A 22,567-nucleotide genomic window follows, 5' to 3' on the forward strand; every position below is an offset into this window, starting at 1 on the left:
CCACCAGGGAAGCCCAAGGGAACTGTTTTAATGGGCTTATGAGTACTTTTTTTTATCAAAGTGCTTAAATAAGCTATTTTAATGAAATATCTTAAGACAACATAGCTTGTTGTCCTGGAAACTCAAATTTCTTCCTAAGTCTGGTCTATTATGATGGGTTTTGGTGTAACTGATGAAGAAAGGCTGTTTCTCTGTCTTGTTGGAGGATTGATAAACTTACACCTAGGAGGTATCTTGTTTCGGGATGGTGGGCTGAGATCTTTTCTTTGTAGAAGCCACCTTTTGTCTTTGCCATCTACCCTGACTCTCAATGTGGCCACCTGTCCTTGAGTCCTTGCTGTGGGTTACCTAATCGGTTTGCACATCTCCACATGCAGGTTGCTGCCTCCTGCTAAAAAGCCTCAGTCTCGCCTTGATTCATTTTGCCTTAGTGTGACCCTCTGTAACCCCACAAACTCATGCCCACCCACTGTGCATCCATAAACAAAGGCCTTCCGCCATCATTTCCTGTGCATGTGCCCTTAGTATTATTTCAAATGTGGGCATTTCTTCTCCTTCAATAAAATATAAACTCTTTGAGGAGAGAGACCCCATAGATATTTGAATTGCCCAAAGAGCCATTAAAGAAACTTTGCAAAAGCTTGATTAACCAAATTACATAGATGTGGTTAATTGAAGTTTTAGGTTAACTGAAAATTAAATAGAAAACCATTTTAATTTTCTATCAGGTGAAATTAAATCCATAAGAAACTCTTCCTTAGAAAGCATGATACAGTCTTTATCTCCATTTGTAAGTGTTCAGTGAAAAAAGCAACGTTTTGTTATTCAGAAGCCTTAATGTGAAATTTGAAAGGATTTTGTATAATATAGATTCTATAGATATTCATAAAAGCCTGAGTTTTAAGAGCCGCCTTTTCTCACAGAGATATTTGTGGAATGTTTCTTAGTGGGAATCACTATGTACAGATATTTTACCAAACAAACACAAAGAGAAGTAACACTCAAACGTGAGAAGAAAATGGTTAACATTTATTTTGGCATTGATGTGTCATAAGTCTATTGATCAAGGAGCACACGACTTGGACTTCCCTGGCGGTCCAGCAGTTAAGACTCCACGCTTCCAATGCAGGGGGCATGGGTTCAATCCCTGATCGGGGAACTACGATCTCACGTGCCACATGGCGCGGCCCAAAAAAATTAATTAATTAAAAAAAAACCAAAAAACAAGAGGAGCACACCACTTGGATTTCACTTTGGGCCTCACATATCCTGAGTTTGACATGAAAGTGTTCCTATTAAAGGAAAGAAAGTTTTGGGGCTAGAAGTTCTAAATCCTTAATTTTGAACAAAAGTCATTTATTGTGGGAATAAAATCATTGTGCTACAGCAGACTTTGGGGATCCTGGCTTTGCAGAGATCTACAAATCATTCATTAAGATTGGTTGGGGCCATTCCAGGAATCAGGAGTCATATCTCGGCCACTTCAGCCACGGGCTCTTGCTTATAGCAGGTTTTAGGTTGAGTTGTTGTGTAAAATGTTCAAAAGCCCCTCACCCCACCTCCCCTTTCAGCTTTCTGGCAGCTCATCTCTGTGAAGCCCTGAAATCTCTCTTAGAGTTTAGGGTTGGATTTGAATTGGGCTGCTGAATAATGGAATTGTGCTGTCTAATGTTAATCCCCTGGCAATCAGTCTTGTTGAAAAGAGCGTATAATTCAGTGGTGTAATGTGGAGGGAGCGTAGTGTACGGAGTAATGCAGAGAAAGGCCTGATTATGTCACAAATTTGGGAGATCGCCCAGCTAAACGTGGGCCAATAATGACACAATGCTGGTTGGGAATATCCATTAAAGCTCAACCCCAATAATTTTCCAAGCCTTGAACCTTCTTTATAAATAGAAGCCAAAAGTCAGTGGAGTATAAGACGTTTTCAGGAAAGATGGAGGTGTGAAATACTCTCATCTTTGCTCAAAACCCTAGTAATTGCTTTGAGAAGTGGTAATAAAATAAGAATTGAGTCAGCTGAAGAGTCTCAGGCAGACTTACAGGGCTGGCAGACAGTCATCCTGAACATCTCGGCAAGTGGAAACAAAAGGGATTCAGGCTTGAACAGTGAATTGCTGGTGGCTTGTAGGTCCAAGTTTAATACATGGCTGCGTGATAGCAGCCTCTCGGCTACATCTCTGTTTGACAGAATATCACAGACTCTTTCCCAGAGAAAGTGAAGTCCTGTCCTAGTTCCCATTCTCCGAGGTTTTATTTTTGTTGCTATGATACATAGGCTTGTAGTTTGGATATGACGACGCATCAAACTGGGTGAGACCTTTTTATTGAAATTCTTCCTTGGAAAGGCATTCCCATAAGCACTTTAATGTAAAAGCTGTGTAATTTAAGTGACATTCTTGTGTTCTGGAATTAAATAGCAAGCCATTGTTGTGTGTGAGGGAAATGCTTTGGTTTATGGGAGCCCTTTTAGGAGCCTTGCTTGATCCTCATTAAAATTGACACCATTACTTTTCAGCCATTTACTTGCAAGGGAAAATTAGTGCGAAGCTCCACATCTCGGTAATTGTGGTGATAATAAAACGGGCTCTCCTTAAAATAGCGAGCTCTGGGAGGTGGCAAGTGTTCACCCGTAGTTCATCAGTGAGCGAGGCTGAAGCACAGGATGCTGCCTGGGGCCCTGCCACCAAGAAGCAGCAGCCTGGCAGAGGTCGTTTAACTTTTGGTTTCGCTCTCCTCGTGTCTGAAAAGGAAGGTGCTGAGACTCACTAATGTTAGATAAAGGCAGCCTGGTGTTATGAGCATAGCGGGTCTGTCGGCCCACACACACTGGGGACCAAGCGAACTGGGACAAGTGACTTAGCTCCTCTGAGCCTCTCTCAGAGATGATGCTTACCTCGTTTCTGTGATGGCTGTATCAGTTTCCTAGGGGCTGCTGTAACACATCATCACAGGCTGGATGGCTTAAAACAATAGGAAATTATTCTCTTGTCAGTTCTGGAAGCCAGAAGTCTGAAGTCAGGCTGTCTGCAGGGTTGGATCCTTTTGGAGATTCCGAGGGCGAATCCGTTCATGCCTCTGTCCCAGCTTCTGGTGGCTGTCAGCAGTTCTTGGCTTGTGGACATATCACTACGTGTCCAGCTCTGTCTTCCCGTGGCCTTCCTCTCTGTGTTGTCTCAAATCTCCCTCTGTCTTTCTCTCATAAGGACACCTGTCATCGGATTTGGGGCCCACCTTCAATCCAGAATGACCTCATCTTGAGATCCTTAACTTAACCACAAAGACCTTATTTCCAAATAGGGTCACGTTCACAGGTGCCAGGGGTTAGGACATGGACTTATCTTTTCTGGGGCCACAGTTCAACCCACTATAATGGTTATGAGAAATCGGTTGGGTAAACAGGTGAAAACACCCAACTGGTACCTAGGTGGCTAGAAACAAATGCTACTTTCCTCCTTTCCAAACTTGGAAACTCCTTTGAGGGTTAGAAGACATCTTAAATGGCCTTCATTGACTCAACCAGAAGTTTTATTGAACAACCTGGATGCCGTGTTGGGACCGACAGAACCGGCCAGTGGCTGACGGTCACTTGTCCTGCTGAGGTTTCCATCTTTGGTTAATGCTGTCGTCAGGGCTTTCCCAGGACTGAGATAGTTGCTTGAACTCGCAGAAGAGGGTTGTAGAGTTTGAGAGCTTCAAGTTCATCGAGTTGGTCTCGTTACCTCCACCTCCACCTCTCACCCCATTTTACAACTGGGGACCTCCAGGTTCCGGGCGGGTAAGTGATTTTTGCCAAGGTCTCGAAGGAACTCCAGAGCTGGGTCTTCTCGAATCCTAGATTCATGCTGCGCGTACCACACACTGCTGTCAGGATTGCTGTGGAGTCAGCAGCTGCTGCATCCAGACTCAAAGGTGAACCCCACGTGCAGCTCTTTGTTGCCAAAAAACCCCAAAAAGTGAGAGAGAGAGAGATGGAAGTATTCAGAAGACCAGTTGCTCCTTCTGACTCATATAGACCCTTTCTTTGGCTTTGAATTATGAACTCTGTCTCCTTTTGATGTCCAGTTCTGCATTCCCAGAGACCATCAGATAACTTATGAGCTTTTCACCTGGCATCGGGTATTTTGGGGGGTAAAGGGCAGCAGAGGTGGATACGGGTCCTCTGGATTTGCAGAGGCCAGCCTTGCCTACACCTCTACAGTCTACTTTCCAGAAATTTGTCCTCCCGGGGCAAAAGCTATAAGCAGCACACAGTGTCTCGGTGGATGGTTGGGAACCGGTCGGGGCCAGGAGTCCCTTCTGGCTGTGAGGGGATCACCCAGGCCCCTCCGCCAGCCCTGACTTGCTCGGCGGCAGACAGGGACGGCGCTGTCCACTGGCCCTTGACATCAATCCGCTGTAACTCGGCTTCAGACGTGATGGGACTCAACCCGAAAGCAAGAAGGAATCCGTCCCGGTGCTGACTGCCACCCCCCAGGTGTGTGTCGGGGAGGAGTGAAGGCTGTGTTGTGGGCGCTGACCCATAGGCCTGACTAAGGGGCTGACGCCTGGCGTTGAGCGCTCGGCAGCCCGTCCCGTGGGAGAGGTGGTGTCAATCGTTTATTGCTTGGGGCATCCCGTCCTGGGAAGACAAAGGACCCAGTGTGATCCCTGAGCCCTAGGAAGGGGACTGAGGCAAGTCAGAGCCCCCGAAACCACACTTCTGCAGTGCAGTGGACCTTTCTTTTTGGTGGGAGGTGTCAGGTTGGAACGAAGTAGTGTTTCAGTAAATGAAGAAATGGGGGTCTAGTTCATTAATTAACTGGTTGGTTTATTAGTGAGGCTCTCAAAATTAGGACCATTCCCAGCCACTTGCTCCTTACGGAAGACCCTCCTCTGTCCTAGTTTCTGTCACGTCATGGCTCCCGGGCACTGCTTTTGTTTCTCTGAGTGAAGAGGGTGGCTATAGTGCAAGTAGCATGAAACTACACAATACCGTGTGTCTGGAGATGTGAACGCATTGGACCCCTGACTCTCACCTTCCAACTTGTAGCTCTTGTGCATTTCCCTGGCACTCGCCAGGCCTCAGCTCCACAGAGCCCCTTGGGATTCTCAACTTGAAGCATCTTGACCTAGAAGCTTCCTGGCCAGACCTCATTTGACTTTTCATATTCATGATTTTGCTGCCAATGAATTCTTTTCCATTTCTTGCTCTGAGTTCAAGACTTGGTGTTTATCCTGATACTGGTTCTGCGTGCCAGCTTGACGTTGTGAAATCTAGCTGGAGGAAGGCAGAAAGCCCCTCAACTGAGAATGGATGGATGGAGGTGCCATGCCAGGCATAGGTCACGGCGGTGCCTTCCTCAGTGGGCTTGTTAAAGTGGACATGGAATGGTGGGGCTGTAGCGGGGGTTGTGTAGGAGGCCAAGTCCTGCTGCTTTTGTGTCTCCAGCAGCCAATACCTCCTCCTCGTCCTAACCGTTGCTACAGCATCAACCCTCGGGGGGCACCTGAGCACCTCTGGAGGTCCTGGTGGGAATAACGTGGGTGAGTGGTTCAAATTCTGTTTCCATCCTTTGCTAGCTTTGTGGCCTGGGAAGTCATGGAACTTGTGAACCTCAGTTTTCTCATCTGTAAAATGGGGGATGACATGCTTTGGTAGGAGGGCGGTGCTTTTAAATAATGGGACCCACGTGATCTCTAGTCCTGTCATTAGGGGGTCCCACACCTCCTTTCATAGCTCTAAGCCGAGACATGTTCACTCAGCTCAGCCCTGGCTAAAGGAGTGGTTGGTCCTCTCCTTTCCTTCAGGATGCAGATTTCAAAACTTCCTTTGGTAGCTACTGTTTAACGAGCTTTTTGGTTGCTACAGAGTGGCTTTTCAAACCTATTTCACAACAGGTATTCCAGGGGCAAAAGCTGGCCAGTGGGTGGCTACATCAGCCCCAAATGTACTGACCAGCAGAAAGTGCTTTCCTGCAGGACTGATGCCAGCTCAAAGTTACTCCTTCTGGGCACTGAGGGCAGGTGATGCCTGTGGGTGCCAGCTCCTGGGGTTGGAGCAGGCACACGCTGGCCTGGATGGGACCATGTTAGAACTGCCGTATCAGCATATTTGCCACGTTCTCTGCAAGCCATCAGTTGCCCTCTGCTCCATAGTTGAGGAAGGAAGCCTTATTGATTGTTCTAGATTCTGGCAGCGGGCCTGACTGAGGTGGCCGGGGTGAGGGCTAATATTTGATCTCTTGTCTGATCTTTGGCGTTGAGTCTATGGTGTGGGCAAAGAGGATGTAGAAGTGTTACAGACAAGTGAATGACTTACAGCATTTTGTAAGAGGGTCCCTTCCTCGTAGCTGGAAATAATTCAGGTGGGCGCAGAGGGCGGAGAGAAAGCTTGTTGCTATTAGACTCTGGGCACGTAAGCTTGGCGTGAAGATGTAAATTCATCCATGGCAGTCAGAGCTCCCAGTCATTTGAGCTAGAACTTAGCAAGATTTTGATCAGTATGTGCTGAATTGAAATACTAGAAAAACAGCCTGAGTTACTTATATTTGGGGGTATGTGGTTCTTAACATACTGCAAATTCTAATGCAAGGAATCTTCCGAGTTCCTCTCTAAACTTATATATACAGCTTCAATTACCGGTCACCTTTCTTCACAAAAGACCCCAGTTGAGACGTATTATGCCGACTCTCATTAAGATGAGTGTAGAAATGCCAACAAATTCTTCCCCTTTTAAATAATACTTCCACCAGAGTGCTTTGATGGATTCTCCCTGCCTTAGAACACCCTGCTGTTACATTCAGGTCTTGTGTTTGGTTGATTTTCACAGTCAGGAGAAGGTAGGGCAGAAACGACCTCTCGTAACAGGGATGTGCTCCCAAGTTCAAGAGCAGGTTTGAGTTGGAAAGGCAGCATTCAGAGTTTCACCATAGTGAGGTCAGAGGTCAGGTTGGAAGTGGGGAAGAGATGGCTGAGGGGAGGATGTTAGGGTCTGTCTGGGAAAGTTTTTCTGTTTCTCCTTCTGAGAAGAGAGAGGTGAGGAGATGAGGACATCAGTGCCTTGGTTTAGAGGGAAAAGCTAGAGCAGAGCATTCTACAGGGATTGTCTTTACTGATTGTACTGCAATGATTAATCCTCTACCTATGGGGCATCCTGTGCTTGGCCTAGAGGGTGTTTGGGACAATTGGTTGAAGGAAACACGTGCTTTGGCCTCTTGGGGTTCTCAGCTCACAGTGCAAAAGACCCCAAACTGCCGCAGTGAGAAGATGATAAATAGGGATGGAGATTCCTGGATCTTGATAGAACTTCTCCTTTTACTTTCTTTCTCCTGGAGCCTCCCCCTTAGAGAATTCTCTCAAACAAGGCCTGTAGGAATTCTGTCCATCCCAAATAAATGTGCAAATCACAGGTCAGGTGGTGCCCCAGACATATTCTGTATCATCTCAGCATGAACGTGGTCTTTTTTAAGATAAGCATTGCGTATTATTTGGGAGGAATCTTTTGGAAGTTGTGCTTTTTTTGAAAAAGGAATTCCTCATTTTATTTGGTTCCGTATACACTCTGGACTGAGACTGAAAAATGAAGAATTTAGTCCTTTAAATTTTACATTTTGGCCAAAAAAAACAAAACCATCTTGTGTGTGAACCGTCACTGAGTGATCAGTGGGCAGTGGGCAGGGTTGCGGGCTGGCCTGAGGCCTCCCATTTGCCTTGGATGCTGAGAAGAGACGTAGAATTCATATTGGAGCCTTTTGTGATCTGGGTGATTATTTTGAAACTTCTCTTTGGATGATGCTTATAGCAAGGAATTATCTAGAATCACTTTTATTTTCAGGGTCTGAGTTTGCCTCTAAGAAAACAAATGAGGTTTTATTGTTCCACTTCTCCTATGGTTCGTTACCAAAGGGAGGCATTTCTTGTTTGCTCAGATGGGCTAAAAGCTTTTGCTTCTGCTTGACACGCCCCAGGAGCAAAGTAAGGCATCTGAGAGATTAGCATGGTAGATTTTTCTGGACTTCCTCTAGAAGTAAGGTTTTTTAATGGTGAAAGTTGATGAAACTGTCAACGTTACTACCGTGGACATCTTTCCACGTCTGTACATATCTCTTTGCTTCATTCTTCCCAGTGGCCTGTATGCTGTCTGTTGTGAACAGAGTATAATTTATTGAATCATCCCCCTTTTGCTAGGTATTTAACTTGTGTTCATCTTTTAGTTTCCAGTTACCAGAGAGGCTCCATTGACAAGCTTTGCATACACCTATTTGTTGGGCACCTGGGTGAATATTTTTCTAGGACCTATTTCTGGATCTTTTTTGATGTCAACATTTTCATCCTAAACAGCTTCATTCTGATCGCTGCTGTCTTTGGGACTCCTCTATGGTTTGGTTTTTAGCTTCTTTGCAAATCATTTGAGAAAAGATATTCTAAATCAGAGTTCTGCCTGTGTAACAAGAGGGTATGTTTAATTCCTGGATCTTTTTTTTTTTTTTTTTTCTCTTCTTTTTTTATTGTTTCTAACATACTCTTCCCATGTAGGGAAGCCAGCTCTGCAGACACCAGCTGATAATCTTGCATTCCTGAAAGATGTTGCACCCGCTATGGCAAGTGGCGGGGTGCTGAGGCTCTGTGATGGAGCTCCCCAGCATGACTGCTCTCAGCTGTGTTTACCCCGGCTCCTCAGGAGGGAACCTGGGGAGACTGATGTCTGAGTTTCGCATCAGCATGAAAACCAAGCACAATACCGGGAGGGGGGGACCTTGTGCAGAGTCTTTGTGTCAGAAGAGAGAAAAGCCTTCATGTAGTCAATGGGACAAGATAAACATGCTTAACTAATTGAGAAGGCAGCTTTTCCATGATCCTAGGACTATATCTTACTCTATGATATTGTCACCTTTGCCATGTCTCTCTCTCTCTCTTTTTTTTTCAATTGCGGTAAAATACACGTAACATAAAATGTACCATTTTAACGATGTGTAAGTGCACAGTTCAGGGGCATCAAGTACAATTGTTGTGTAACCATCACCGCTCTCGCTCCCAGAACTTCTTCATCATCCCAAAGCTATGTCTCCTTTTAACAAAAAGAAGGGCATTTTTGAACCTAAAATTGGCATACCTTTGTGGCTGCCAAAGAGCCTTCAGTTCCAGTTTAACTCTTCGAAGGCACAGAGATCAGGGTATCGTAAACATTTGGGGTGTAAATAACACACGGCCCTGCTCCTGTAATTTGCCCAAGAAGACCTAAATTGACACCCAGCTGGTGGAAGCCACTCAGCTCCCAGCCAGATAATACCGTCTATGACATTAATTAAGGAAGGCACTGTGCCTCCGCCTGCTTTGGGCTCCCCTGGCCGTCCAGCCTCAGCCAGCACTTCACCCTGCGTCTCCACCTCATCGAGCAAGCACAAAGGAATTAGTGGTGTTTTGCTTCTAGCATTTCACATGGTGCAGCCTCCATAAGTCACTGAGGAACCTCAGTGCTGGAGGGAAAACACTTTGGCTTTTCCCAAACCAGCTTTTGCTCCCCGGACTTTGCTCTCTCTGCCGAGAAACATGTATGTTTTAGAGGAAGATGGATCCCCAGCCCAATTCCTCAAGACCTTCCAGAGTCAGATGTCCAAGCAGGAGGAAAATGAGGCTACGTGCAGGATGGAGAGAGAGCAGCAAACCAGTCACCTTCTACCAAAATGCATTCCCCGCCCCCCCCCCTTTGTTTTTTTAAACTAATTCCAGGTACCCAGCATCCCTAGTCTGTTCTAGAAGGTGACAAGCAAAATACTGGTTACGGATACTTTGATTCTTTCTGAGAAAGAAAGAAACGTGGTACTCCTTCTGTGGTACTCCTTCGCATCCTATATCCTAACTGTCCCCTTTCCTCCAGATCACTTTTGGTTCTGACCTTTTGTGCCAGTCTCTAGAGGCTGGAGGAAGCTTAGGGAAAACAAAACTCAGAACCCAGCTAGATGTAGCCTGTCTGGTTTGAGGGCATTTGGCACAGTCTTCACAAGACAATGAACTCATTCTACTAATTGTAATTAGCATGAGGTCTTTAGCAGGTTCTTGGGCTCCGCAAACTTCAGAGGCCTTTGATCAGCTCCCCTAATAACCATGCCTCATGCTAACTGGTTTAGTGCGTTTTTTAATGCAACAAAAGCCACCCCCGCCTCCTCTTGAGAAAAAAGGGAGGCTGGGCTTTAGAAACAAGAATTCTCAGTTGTTCTCACTTGTTCTCTAAATCGCAGAATGTTCTTTCCTTATTCAGCCCCTTGGAGTTGCTAAGAAACTGCCGTTTTAGAGGAAAGGTAATTAAATTTTGATTTTAATTTAAAGACAAGGAAGGCAGGGTTCTTCACATTCCTTAAATGAATGGGTGCCCCGAGAGCAGACTTGCTGTTTCCAGATCAGTCCTGGGCAGGCGGTGTGATTGGAGTCTCTTGGTGTTTTGCTGCCAGAGAGCGGGGTTTTGAAATGGTTCTTTGCTGCAAGCGCTGCTGAACTTTGGGGAGAAATACTTAGAAGACCAGTGTGTGCTGGGAAACCAGTGACTCTGGGCTTGATTAATTTATAGGTGTAATTTAAGAAGCTGGTTCTCCATCTGATGACCGGGATGCGTGTTTACTGAGTCCGTACAGGAGGCCTCTCTGCCCGGTGGACATTTTTTATGGCCTTTGCTATGTCAGAGCAAAAGTTGTAGATCTCTTATGAGCAAACGTATTATTATGTCCAGGAGAGGATGGGCATGATATAAAGTTTCAAATGGTCAATTAACAAAGATTTATTCTTTGTCACTCAGGTATTTTCTCTCTCTCTCTTTCTCAATAATTAGCCCTTGGAATGAAGCAGGCTGTGTTCTTCCTGCTTTCCTGGTCCTAGCTTCAGAGCAGGATTTTGAGACAGGCCGTCTGATGTTTAGACTCTTAGCAGCTGGGCCTTCTGGTTCGGTAAAGTGGACTCATTTGGAGCACTTGACAAAAGGGAGTGAGAGAGAGAATGCGGGGGAGAGAATGTGTTTTTTAAAGCACTCCGGGCTGTGTTTACTACACATTTATTTGGTAGAACCTCATTCCAGCAGGGCAGCCAACTGTCCATTGGCTGCAGCCACGCCCTTTGGACTGCCTTCCATTCTGTCTTAATTTGGAGCTCACGCAGGGACCTTAGAATCTCTATTGTAAAGAGTTCTCATCCTCTTTCGGGCCCACGAACTGGCCCCTGCAACCTGCTGAACCCAGAATATGTATTTTTAAACATTTCAGTAAAAACACAGAGGTGAGGTGCTCGTCAGCTTTTCTGTATATGTATTTCACTCCCCCGGTAAAGAGAAAAATCTGTTTGCTATAATATCTGAGAGTCGAACATGCTGTAAGAGACCCTTGCCTAAAACGAAATCCTTCCTGGCGGAGAAGATGTGACTTTTGTTGTCGCAGAAGAACAAGAGATGGGCCAGCTCTGGGTTTTATTCTCTCATCCAGAGATAATTCACTGACTAATTCTTCTTTTTATATCAGCTTGCTGCCCAAAAGAGTTGCAGACCCAAGGGCTTTGGTGTGGCCCAGGGCCGAGGAGAACACATTCGCTGTTGGAGGGTCTTCGTGCCCACCGTCACTGCCCTGTCCCCACGGTGCTTCCCAAGTGCCCGCTGGGCCGGGCCTCGGAGGGGCTGCCCGCTTCCTGGGGGCTGCCACCCAGCCTGTTCTCCTAGCTGCCATCTGCACCCTGCTTTCACCCCAGCTTTTCAGAAGTTAGAACGGGAGTCCAATCGCTGTCATCCCCTCACTAACGATGCCTGTTCTTAAGGGTCTGATGGACACCAGGAAGAGTGATCACTGAAGGATCTGAGAAAGGGGAGCGCCGTGCTCGGCAGATGCTGGCATCCAGGGACCTTTTCCAAGATGTTTCAGGCCTCGTTCTCCGACTTGTTTAAGGGCAGAGAATAAGGTTGCAAAGGAAATCAAAGCCTGATGTGGAGAAACGAAACATGAGGCCTACTGACTTTTTAAAAACATTTTAAATAACATTCTCTAAGGTTTCATTTTATACTGAAGGCAGCTGTAATAAGTTTTGGAAGGCGGTGTAAGGTTTCGATTACAGAGCGATCCAGCTTGCAGTTTTTGTACCCAAAGTGAGAAAGGGCCGAGGGGGAGTTGGGGTGGCTAAGAGGTTATTTTGTATAAGGTGAGAAAACTTGAAAGGATGAATTCAAGACTGTAAGCGGTAACATTTGGTACGCTGTAATTTGCAAATGCAATAACATGAAACCATTGCAAAGGTGGTGGGTTTTTTTTTTTTTTTTTTTTGGTGAACATAGTCTGGATAGCAATGGAATAACTTAATAACTAGAGCGCAGCAGCACGCTGACCACAAGTAAAACAAGACCGCAGCTCTGTCGTGGGCCCTGCCAGTGTTGCCCCAGTGACGAAGTTCTCTGCTGAAGGCTGGAGCAGGCTGGAGCTGTCGTGCCGTATGAAAGACCTCATTGTTCATGGGCATCGTTATTTGGTATTACATGCACAGTGTTTGCTTTTGAAACGATTTATGAGAAACAAGCATGTTTAAGAAAGAGGAAGGACTTGGTTTGAAATTCAGTTGATCTGGCTTATGACATTTAAGATTTTATAGTACCTTTGTTTCTGAGAATAAATATTTAAGTCCACTGTAAATATTTATCTTTGAACATGCAAACACATGCACGCAAAACTGGAAAACTGAGCCAGAGAATGAACTGATACCTGACATTCACTTCTCTGTGGAAAGGTGTAAACTACCTCAATATTTGATAGGTGCAAAGGCGCCTATTTTGTGAGCTTGGCTGGCCGTGTCCAGCCTGGAGGGCAGTGCTCCTTGGGCTTAAGTCTCTTGGGAGGAGGCCTGGTGGGGAGAGTGTGTGTGGACGTAATTCTGTTCTTCTCACGTGGACGGGGCGAGCCGGGGTTGAACCAGAGCTCTGTCCCTGCCAGCTGCTGGCAGGTCCCTGTAGCATCCAGCTGGCCGCCAGGCTGGACCAGGAGGCTCACAGTGGCCCATCGCTGGGATGGTGTCTCAGCCAAGCAGTGAGTGTTTCTAGTGATGCCTGAAAGGATCCCAGCTTTGAGATTTTCTGCCCACAAAAACTAGGAGCCTCGACTTCTGGGCTCTTTGCTCAGCCTGTGCGGGTGATACTGTGAAAAATGAATGACTTCTTTGGGGATCTGAAATCTTTATCTTTTTAATGTAAAAATATAGGTGACTGTGAAGTGATGGGAGATTCTGGAATGAAATGTGCTCAGAGTAATTGCCAGCACTTTTTCTTTTTTCTATTTTCCCTCCCTCCCTCCCTTCCTTCCTTCCTCCCTCCCTCCTTCCCTCCCTTCTTCCCTTCCTCCCTCCCTCCCTCCCTCCCTTCCTCCCTTCCTTCCTCCCTCCCTCCCTCCCTTCCTTCCTTTTTTTTTTTTTAAAGTTTTTACAACCAGCAACAGGCTTATTGCAGTAAAATCAATTTGCACATGGTCTGGCTCTTGTCCAGCACATTCCACTAAATGACATTTTAATCTGAAAGCCCAGATATAGAAAGGCTTAGGTAGCCATCATGCTGATTGGCTGTTTCCCGCCCCGTGCGCGGGGATACCTAGGCGCAGCACGGAGACATCCTTGCTGTGTTGGGCCTGTTGGCCTGTCCTGATCTTCCTTGGTGGTGTTCTAGGCTGGAGGGTAAAGGCAGTGGTACCCACAGTGCGGAGAGGGAAACGGGCGGTGGCCCGTGCGTACAGGTAGGTGGGGACGGGGTGATGTTTGTGAATGGACGGATGACTGGGTGTGTGACTCTTGACCGAGCTGCTGTGTAGGCACGTTCCACTCCCGTTGTGATTACAGTGCCTTTGAGGACAGGATCACACAACAGGCTGGTCTGTTACTTGCTTCTTGAGGAACCTGGTGTGTGTTTGCTCCTGCACCTTGATGTGGTTGCCTCTACAGGGTTTCTGCAGAGACCACCTCTGCACCGGAGAGTTTCCCTAGAGACTGAGGCACATGAGGGAGGGTGGGAAGTAATTGCTGGCTTCTTCTCTGTGGGGCCTCCTTTAAGACAGCCTGAGACATGGCCAGGGTTTGGGAACCGGTGTCGCTTTTTGTTCTGTCGGTGCCACATCTCAATAAGCTGAGGAATGTCTGTCTGTGCATCTAGCCTGAGATGCACAGTGACGCTCACTGCTTATCGAGGAGGTGAATGGGGGCGTGGGACAAAGAGTGACCGAATGGACTGAATTCCACAGCAAAGAGATGAGACCCTTTGTTCATAACTTCGGGCCTTAGTTTTTAGTTTATTTTCTTTTTGAAACAATGGATGGAAGAAGTCTTCTCAGAGCATCTTAGAAATGCATGGGGACATACTGCCTATAGGCACCATTTTGGAATTCAGGGCGACCTTAAAGTTAGTACTGTCGCTTCCCTGGGATTGTTAAGCTGGCGACCAAGGTGAGCTTCTGATAGTGTCCCCCGTGGAATGAGAGAAGAGGCGCTCTTTTCCCCGCCATTTGTCTTTTAGATTGTCAGAATAAAATCTTATCCCTTGTTCGTCAGGTGGCCACGGACGTCCAGTGACTCATGATGTAGTAAGTTCTTCTCTCAGTTTTCTAAATAAGTACTCCTTTCACAAGGGCTGCGCTCCAGCCGTCTCCTTTGAAGTCGTTTTTGTTCTGCGTCGGGCTGTGGTGTTATTTCAAAGGAGTCAGCCAGCAGGCTCGAGGCCTTTTTGGCTTGAGTTCACGGTCAGCCTTCTGGACAACACAACTTATTTGTTCGTCTCTCGCCCCCCCCCCCCGCCCCGTCCTGTCCCTGCTCCCCCTTCCACCCCTCTCTCCCCCAGAGCGATCGCCACACCGGCCCATCCTCCAGGCCGGACTCCCGGCAAACGCCTCCGCTGTGGTCGGAGGCGACGTGGAGTTTGTCTGCAAAGTGTACAGCGACGCCCAGCCCCACATCCAGTGGATCAAACACGTGGAGAAGAATGGCAGTAAATACGGGCCCGACGGGCTGCCCTACCTCAAGGTTCTGAAGGTGAGCACGTTGTGAACCCAAAGACGCCCACGGCCGGGGTCTCCCTGATGGGTTCGGCCGCAGGTTCTGTGGCTTTCCGTTGGCTTTGAGACAAGACAACTGTCTTACGCATTCAGCACAGGGTGTGTTTAAGAATTAGCAGATCGTTAGGCTTGCTGATAACGCCTCAGAAGGGAGCCATGGGGGTAGCGGGAGGACTGCCAAAGCTGGAGTCAGAATAGTTGAGCTATTTATCGGCCCTGAGGTCTTAGATGGGACATTTAGGCTTAGCTGTACGTCTATAAAAGTGGTAATATGTCCCCTACAGGGCGTTACGCGGAGTAAATGGGATGAAGTAGTGGAAAGAGCTTTGTAAACTCTAGGCGTTGTACCAACGTTTATTGTTACACTCATGTTGTTTTCTCTTCATATGACGTTAGGATCACATTTTAGTAGCCACCTTTTAGAAACAATTTAGATTTTCCTTTTAAGAGAGACCCCTTAATCTTTGAAATTCATTCACACGTGGTTTAGGTGATAAGCTTGAGAAGGTATTCCTGCACTCATGTAATGTTGAACAAGGAAACTTTCTTTCCCCTTGTAGTTCTTATTTGGTTCCTTGCAAGACCTTGTTTTAATAGCACCAGCCTCTTTATTTTTTAGATCTGTCTTGCTCTTCAAGGTGGTGATAGCAAGCAACAGTTAAGTCTGTACAAATGCTTCTGAGTGCATTGCCTGCCACGTCTCCCACGTTGAGCTGCTCATAGAGAATGTCCTTTAAAAGAACAGTCTTCCAGTAGGACCATAGGAAGCTCAACTCAGAACATTAAACCAGTGAAGTGTTCTCTCCAGCTGAGAACACCAAGGATCCAAAAAGCTGGAACGAGATGACCAGCCTGGGGAACTGTGGACCCGTTCTGCAAGGGGGTTGATCACACCCTTCCTCCCCTCTCCACTGGGTCACTTCTGCCGTCCACTAGTTGACTTGTTTTCTTCCTTCTAAACCCACAGCCCTTTGATGTTGCTGTTTAGATGAGATGGAGGTTGTTTTTCTGTGGTGTGTTGGTGGTGGGACCCTAGGTAGTGTGAAGTCCTTCCTGGTTGGCCATTATATTGTTCTCCTATGTCTGTTCCAGCACTCGGGGATAAATAGTTCCAATGCAGAAGTGCTGGCTCTGTTCAATGTGACTGAGGCGGACGCTGGGGAGTATATTTGTAAGGTCTCCAATTATATAGGGCAGGCCAACCAGTCTGCCTGGCTCACTGTCCTGCCAAAACAGCAAGGTAACAACGTTTTTGTTTTGTTTTTGTTTTTGTTTTTGTTTTTTGTTTTAAAGAAGGCTGGATATAGAAGCTGAAAAGACTTGGTGCTTTGGGAGACTGCAGGCAGCTTATAGGATAACTCTGTGGCCTTGGTATATTCATCATAATCTTTCTTTGGTGATGCAGCTGGTATGATGCCAGCAGCCATGGAAAAATGCCCACAATATTCAAAGTGCTTGCTCTAATTTCTTCTAAAGATTACCTTCCACCCCCACCCAGTTTTTAAGTTGTTCCTTCTGGTTTATCTCGTTCAGGCTGCACATCTCCCATCATTACTGCACGTCGGCACCATTGTAAACACACACCGGCATGCCTGTTGAACTTGTGGCATTTGCATAGCAGCAGAATTCATACCTCCTCTGCCCCACATTTTGAAAGAAATATCGGCACGATATAATTGGTTCAACAGAGCATCATTTTCTTGGTTGCGTAACTGATAAATTATGGAATACTGTCCCTGACTTTGTTATCCCAAATTCAAGGATATTCCATCTCAGAGAATAAATGTACGGCTGGCTGCTGTTGAAGACAGCAGGTTGCCTTTCTCGATTTGTCATGACTCACATTCAAATGTTTGTATTAAGAAAAGAAAAAAAAGAGTCCAGTTTCTTTGCTACCAAGATCATGCCTTCTTCCCTTTTCTTTCAATGCAACGTATGTCAAGATGGTTACGCCAGTAGTAAAAATAACCAGAGCCTGGTAACCAACACAGACTCCCACCCACCCTGGTGGTTCCCACAGGCCTGGAAGGCAGTGCCAGGTGTCCCCTTGGGCTTATCTGCGGTGTGCTGTCTTACGACACGACAGTTTAGACAGAACCATCCTTTTTTCGAGGTGGGAGTCTGCAGCCAACAGGACCAGAACCCAACTTGGACTTTTGGGTGCCATACTTTTGGAAAATCACCCCTATATCCAAAGCAAAGCAAAACAAAGCAAAGGCCAAGAGACTGGATCTCTGTGGGTTGATTTTTCCATGCCTTTGATCGCATGCATGTATGTCTAGGTGGTGAAGCCAGTGTGGTGACGGGCCTGTGGAGGTGAGCTGCTCCGTGTCGCTCAGTCTCTCTCTCGGTTGTGGGCTTTGTGGATGGGCTGCAATCGGAATCTTCCGGTGGCCGGTACCCTCCGGAGCCCCCGGTGCGACGCCTCATGGTTCCATGGCCCCCTCCACAATCATTCCTGTGTCGTCTAGCCTTTTCTCTTGCTTTCCTTGTTTTCTAGGCCGCCGGTGTTAATACCACGGACAAAGAAATTGAGGTTCTCTATATTCGGAATGTAACTTTTGAGGATGCTGGGGAATATACGTGCTTGGCGGGTAATTCTATCGGGATATCCTTTCACTCTGCATGGTTGACAGTTCTGCCAGGTATATACTGCTCTTTCTCGCCATGGTTTTTTTCCTCTTCTTGGTTGATTGCTATAAAATTAACACAGCTTCTGTTCTCAGAAATGGCCCCTTTTCCCCTTGCATAAAGAGTTTTTTAAATGTTTAAAAATTATCCCCCAGGGATAAGAAAGTTGTCTTGGAAATTCACTCACAGTGAGATCCCACCCTCACATTTATGATCAAGTGAAATTTCACCCTTCAAACCCGAAGGGATCTTATATTTTTAGTGAGTCATTGGGTCAATGTATAGATTTACCCATCCCCCTTTCTTTTAAGGACGAAGTTGAAATTACTTTGTAAAATCCAAAGTAATTTTTTCTCATGTCAAATTCCATTTTGCTAAAATCCCATAAGTACTTCTATTACTTTTGTTCTGCTTTCTATTTTTAACAAGATGTAAATAGATGGGTGTATGTTGAGGTGCCCGGGGAGAAGCACCCCCGTGTGTAGGGTGTACAGAAGCAGTGTGTTACCTACCTTGGGGATCGGTGGCTTGCTGCATGATGGAATGGAATGGACTCTCAGTTTGCTTTTACTGCAAAGCATGCTCTTGCCATCTTGGGCTTGATGTTATTTCTACCCTACACAGAAATCAACATCACTGAAGCCCTGTTGCCTAAACATTGCTGCTGTCTGAATCTTTAACCGACATCTCTATCCTAGTCAAGCTTTCTTGATAACTACTATCTCCTTTAATGCATCTGTCTCTTCGTCATTTCCTTTGTGAAACTGCATAGACTATGGTTTGCTAGCTCATAATGTTCCACTCCAGTTATTAATTCCTTATTTTTAAAGTGCGGTGCCTACCTGCATGCTTATTTTATATCTAGTAAAAATAAATTGAGCATTTCATTTTGTGCTGTGCTGCTGAGAGTTTTGACTATCTTGCACATAGTTTTCTGTTTCAAATGTATAAGCTTTAAATAATGCCATTGCATTCGTTTTGCCTTTTGTTGTGAATCTGCTCTGTGAATATTTGCTCTGAGACAACGAGGCGCCTCTTGTATTGAGCTTGCTTTTACTTGCAGTACTGCATTCTGCAAGTGCCTGACTGGCACTTCTTAACCCATTTGCCTGACAGTACAAGCACATTAACTAAGAATGCAGTTTGAGAAAAATACTACTTGGAAATACACTGCTTGTCGATTAACCATTAAGCACTAAGGAGGGAGCAGACATTATTGGAAGTTGGTATAAGAATGTGCTAACTTAAGTAATTATATGTATCCTCACATGCGACATTATCTCTATTTTTCCTTTAAGAGACAAGTTGCAGTGACATCAGTTTAACGAGATACACAAAAATTTAAATGGTTATTGATGAAGGAATGTTACAAGCTTTTTATCGTATGGACGTGATGATTCTATATTATAAGCAATTCAGTCTTTATGTTAAATGCATTTGTTTGTTTAGTTGAATAATCTACTGCACTATATTAAGAAATTTGAACCTTTTTCAGTCTGGCCTACTAGATGAATGTTTATCTCATGTCCTATGGAACTGTGTTCATCTGGGTCAATGACTTTGTCGCATCTTCCTTTGGAAGAGCTTACCCAAAGAAGACTGAGGCACCGTTCCTTTAGAAATAAAAGTGGGCATCGTTCATATTTAAGAATTTTTAAATGGTTTGCCTCAGAGACCATCAAGGAAGAAGACTGTCCTTTTGTTGAGGTTGTGGTTGGCTGCCTTACTCTGCCCAAATGTCTAACAGAATGTGACCTCGTAACCTGCCCCTCGTAACTTGGTGGCAGCCAATCCACCACGATCACAAGATTGCAGAGGCCCGTTGAGGATAGAGATAGTGACCACCTGGGCCCCAGTGGTAAAGTGAGGAGCCCTTGGTTATTCACCTTCGTTTGGAAGAGGTGCACGGCCGGCCCAGAGCCCATGCCCTCCTGCAGCACTGAGTTATCGGGAAGCCCGTCTTGCCTGGGGAATGGTCGTCGCCTTTTGATTCCTGTAGTTCTGCCAGGATGCATCAGTCCAGTGTCCTAACTCTGTGGCCTGCTTATCTGTTCCTCTCCTGTGATCTGCAATCTAGCTCCAGTAAGAGAAAAGGAGATCACAGCTTCCCCAGAGTATCTGGAGATAGCCATTTACTGCATAGGGGTCTTCTTGATCGCCTGTATGGTGGTGGGGGTCATCGTGTGCCGGATGAAGAACACAACCAAGAAGCCGGACTTCAGCAGCCAGCCGGCTGTGCACAAGCTGACCAAGCGCATCCCTCTGAGGAGACAGGTAACAGAAAGTAGATAAAGAGTTTGAAGAACTTTACCCCTCCCCCATGCCCAGCCAGCTCTTCGGTCTCTTCCTCTGCCTCCGTGCCATCTTCTCCTTCTGGGAGTGTCCCTGTGCCGGTGGTTCCCACGGGCCTCTTCGTGGCCATCTGATCAGTGTCTGTAGCTTGGAGGGTCAAGTCTTGGTGCATCAGTGGGGTTGACCGAGTCTAGTTCCAAGGGCGAGAAAGCCCAATGGTGCAAGACTCTGAGCTCCTCCACATGACTGGAAATAACCCAGGAGGCAGTGCCCTGGTGCGTTTGGTGGGACTCAAGTGCAGTGGTCTCTTCAGGCCATAAGCCCCCTTCGTTCCTGTGATCTAACGCTTTTTTTGGAGACAGGCTCATGCCACTAGTTGGAAAGCAAGGGACTCTAGTTCTCTTAGACTTATTTTTTTTTTAAGTCAAGGTCAGAAGTCTGTCCCTGGAGGTGACTGAACTACTGCCCCATGAGGTCTGTCTTAACTGAATTTTGGCTCCACCTCTTTGATTCTTAAAATAGAATCGTATGCCTGTAGTATGTTGTTTGCACTAACACTGTGACTGTGGATTCGGTGGCAGAATGATTTTTATAACGAATAGGGAACAGATTGTTGTTAACCCCGCACTTGGTCTTTGGTGGTTACGTTTTCCTTGTGTGTTCCTCCCGATTGGTTTACTTTTGCTTTGGGCAGACAGGGCAAGATGCAGCCTACACCTCTGCTTTAAGCCAAAACCCTGCAGAGCTGACAGAGCAGGCAGTGCTCTGATTCTGTCTCGTGCTCACGAAGATGGAAAGGGGAAACAGGTGTGAAGGCAGTGTTTCCAGAAGTACTTGGAATTTGGTTCTGATAAAGCCATGTTTTTTGAAACAGCAAGGAAGATGGCTACCTCCTGGGCCCTAACTCAGTGTGTACTTCAGCTGAATTTACAGGGCGCTTGTTAAAATTGAAGACTCCTTAGTCTCAGCCCCCGAGATTCTGGTTGAGTAGGTCTTGGATAGGACCAGGAACCTGCATTTTAAGCAAGTCCTCCAGTGATTCTGAAATGCACTCCGAGCAACTCTGGGTTAATCCCAGCCCTGTCCCTCCTGGGACTTCAGGTGGCGATGACATTTTCTGGACAAGGCCCTAGCAAGGATTAGGGACCATTCGGTCAGCAGCGGTTTTAGCACAGATCCGGCTGTTCTCAGCCCACCTCCGAACTCCGGGCTGAACGGGTCGTTGCTGACTTCTTTGAAGCCACGTTTCAAGCAGGTCTTTCTAAATGGAGGCTGAGGGTAGCATTTGGAGTATGTGTCACGTGCAGGCAAGTGCTCAAATGGTGTTAAGAGTTGGGGGGGAGAAGGGTGCCCATTGGTCCCCCTGCCTCCAAGAATGCTGTTGTTATTAAAATGGTACCACTATCATTCTTGGGGCCAGGGCAGCGATGATGAGGCCACTTGCCTGATTCTGGGAGAGTCCAGCCCTAAGGTGACTCTTACAAGATGGTACCTTTGGTGACCTTCAGGTGATGTGGCCACCCCTCCCCAACCCTTGCTCCTTACCAGTTACCTCTGGGCCATTCTTACTGCCACCATCTTGAGAGCCTGGCTCTAGGGAGCTGAAAGAGGGAGTGGTGTTCCCATCTCTATTATTTTTTTTTTTCTAATAGGGAAAAATGCTACCTTCTGGAGGAAACCTGTAATTTGGTGTAGCTAGACCATTGTCCTGTAATTATTTCATCATCTTTTTTTCCTGCAGCTGTTACAATGCTCTTCTCTTTATTTAATATAAAAGAGGCAGATGCCTTTAAAATCCCCTCGACTCAACTCTGTTCATTGTGTTTTTATTTCTCTCTGGCTGACTGGCCTTTCTTCATTGTCATCTCCACCTAAGTTGGCCATTTCTCCTCTACTCCCCTGTGTAACTAAAGGGAACATTCGAGCTCTTCCTCCTTTTTTATCCCTCCCTCCTTCCTTCCTTCCTTCCTAATTTTCTGAGTGCTTAGTCTAACCCAGGTTCCATATAAGACATGGCCCGTCGCCTTCGCCAGTGGCTCCTAGGTCATTTGGGGGCTTTCATTTGAGATGCAATTGCCTTGTGTTTCAGTAAGGTCGAGTACTGTAAGAGAAGCAGAGCAAAGTGGGCAAATACCAGTTCCCTGGAAAAATAAATCTCTGGGAGTTTATTTGGGGAAATGTTGGCACATCTCAGCTGCTCATATGGGATGCACTGATTCTTCACAAAGAGCGATCCGTCCATAATAAGCACAGCCCCTTTGGTGGAGGAGACGCTTGTCAGGTAGCTGGATAAGAGGGGGTTATTGGACTGTAGCTGGAATGAAAAGCCCCAGAAAGGCCGGCAGATATGTTGATGATGGAGAGCATACCACAGGGATGCCAAGCATGCCTTTACCTGGCGACAGGTGAGCCTGTAATCAGATGTCTTAGGGATGGGTTTTTCCTAGGCATTTGCTAGGCGCTTGTCATGCTGCACGTGCCCGGCCTTCTTTATCACACGGTAGCATTTTGCGTCTTTGTGGTGAGTCTGAATTTCATCTTCTTGGCCCTGACCCTCGCCCCTCCCCGGAGGTGCACAAACCGCATCTCACTCAATCAATCATTGCTCCCTTTTT

At 46.4% G+C, this 22,567-nt stretch overlaps 1 protein-coding gene across 16 annotated transcripts in view; it reads left to right on the plus strand.

Annotated features, from left to right (window-relative positions):
* FGFR2 (fibroblast growth factor receptor 2) overlaps window positions 1-22,567 on the plus strand; it is a 102,480-nt gene that overhangs the window by 51,000 nt on the left and 28,913 nt on the right. For 5 of the 16 annotated variants that reach the window (XM_082423979.1, XM_082423990.1, XM_082423981.1 and 2 more), the window contains 3 exons: window positions 14,816-15,006; window positions 16,122-16,269; window positions 19,738-19,940. In XM_082423979.1, the coding sequence (XP_082280105.1) occupies window positions 14,816-15,006; window positions 16,122-16,269; window positions 19,738-19,940 (542 nt within the window). Of the gene's footprint in view, window positions 1-14,815; window positions 15,007-16,121; window positions 16,270-17,529; window positions 17,675-19,737; window positions 19,941-22,567 lie in introns of all 16 variants that reach the window. The other 11 variants (XM_082423987.1, XM_082423982.1, XM_082423992.1 and 8 more) reach the window with 4 other exon arrangements.

This window comes from Balaenoptera physalus (assembly GCF_965194825.1).
Source record: "Balaenoptera physalus genome assembly, chromosome: 14".
Classification (NCBI taxonomy): Eukaryota; Metazoa; Chordata; class Mammalia; order Artiodactyla; family Balaenopteridae; genus Balaenoptera; species Balaenoptera physalus.